Here is a 435-nt window from a genome sequence, read left to right as displayed (position 1 = left end):
AGCAGCAGAGCCCGCGCACCCACCTGCAGCAGCAGCAGCAGCAGCAGCAGCAGGGGGAGCTTTGCTGCAGTGGGTCCAGGAAGATCTGCTTGCTGTTGCTTGGGACTCTGAAGTCCAGCTGCTGCGCATTGTTAGCTCTGCTGGCCGGAGCGCTGCTGCTGCTGCTCCGCATGCAGCAGCAGCAGCTGCTGCTGCTGCAGCAGCTGGTGCAGCTGCTGCTGTGTTCTCAGGGCAAATTGTAGCAGCAGTGGATCTCTCGGGCAGCAGAGTGCTGGGCACGTTCCTTAGTTCTGCTGCTGCTCCTGCTGCTCCTGCTGCTGCTGCTGCTGCTCCTGCTTCACTTCAGCCGAACCTCTGCATTGTCACCTTGGAGCCTGCTGCTGCTGCTGCTGCTGCTGCTGAGGAGGCAGCGGAGGAAGCGGGGGCAGCAGTGTC

General features: G+C 62.5%; 1 protein-coding gene across 1 annotated transcript in view; it reads left to right on the top strand.

Annotated features, from left to right (window-relative positions):
• Positions 1-8: 8 nt before the first annotated feature.
• The window catches only part of ETH_00039055 (uncharacterized protein), a gene marked incomplete at both ends in the record, with an annotated part of 1,907 nt that continues 1,480 nt past the window's right edge, over positions 9-435 (top strand). Inside the window, one exon of the mRNA XM_013375400.1 lies at positions 9-435. Coding sequence (XP_013230854.1) covers positions 9-435 — 427 coding nt within the window.

This window comes from Eimeria tenella, genomic scaffold (assembly GCF_000499545.2).
Source record: "Eimeria tenella Houghton genomic scaffold, Eth_scaff2755, whole genome shotgun sequence".
NCBI lineage: Eukaryota > Apicomplexa > Conoidasida > Eucoccidiorida > Eimeriidae > Eimeria > Eimeria tenella.
This window is presented reverse-complemented; position numbering and strand designations above follow the sequence as displayed.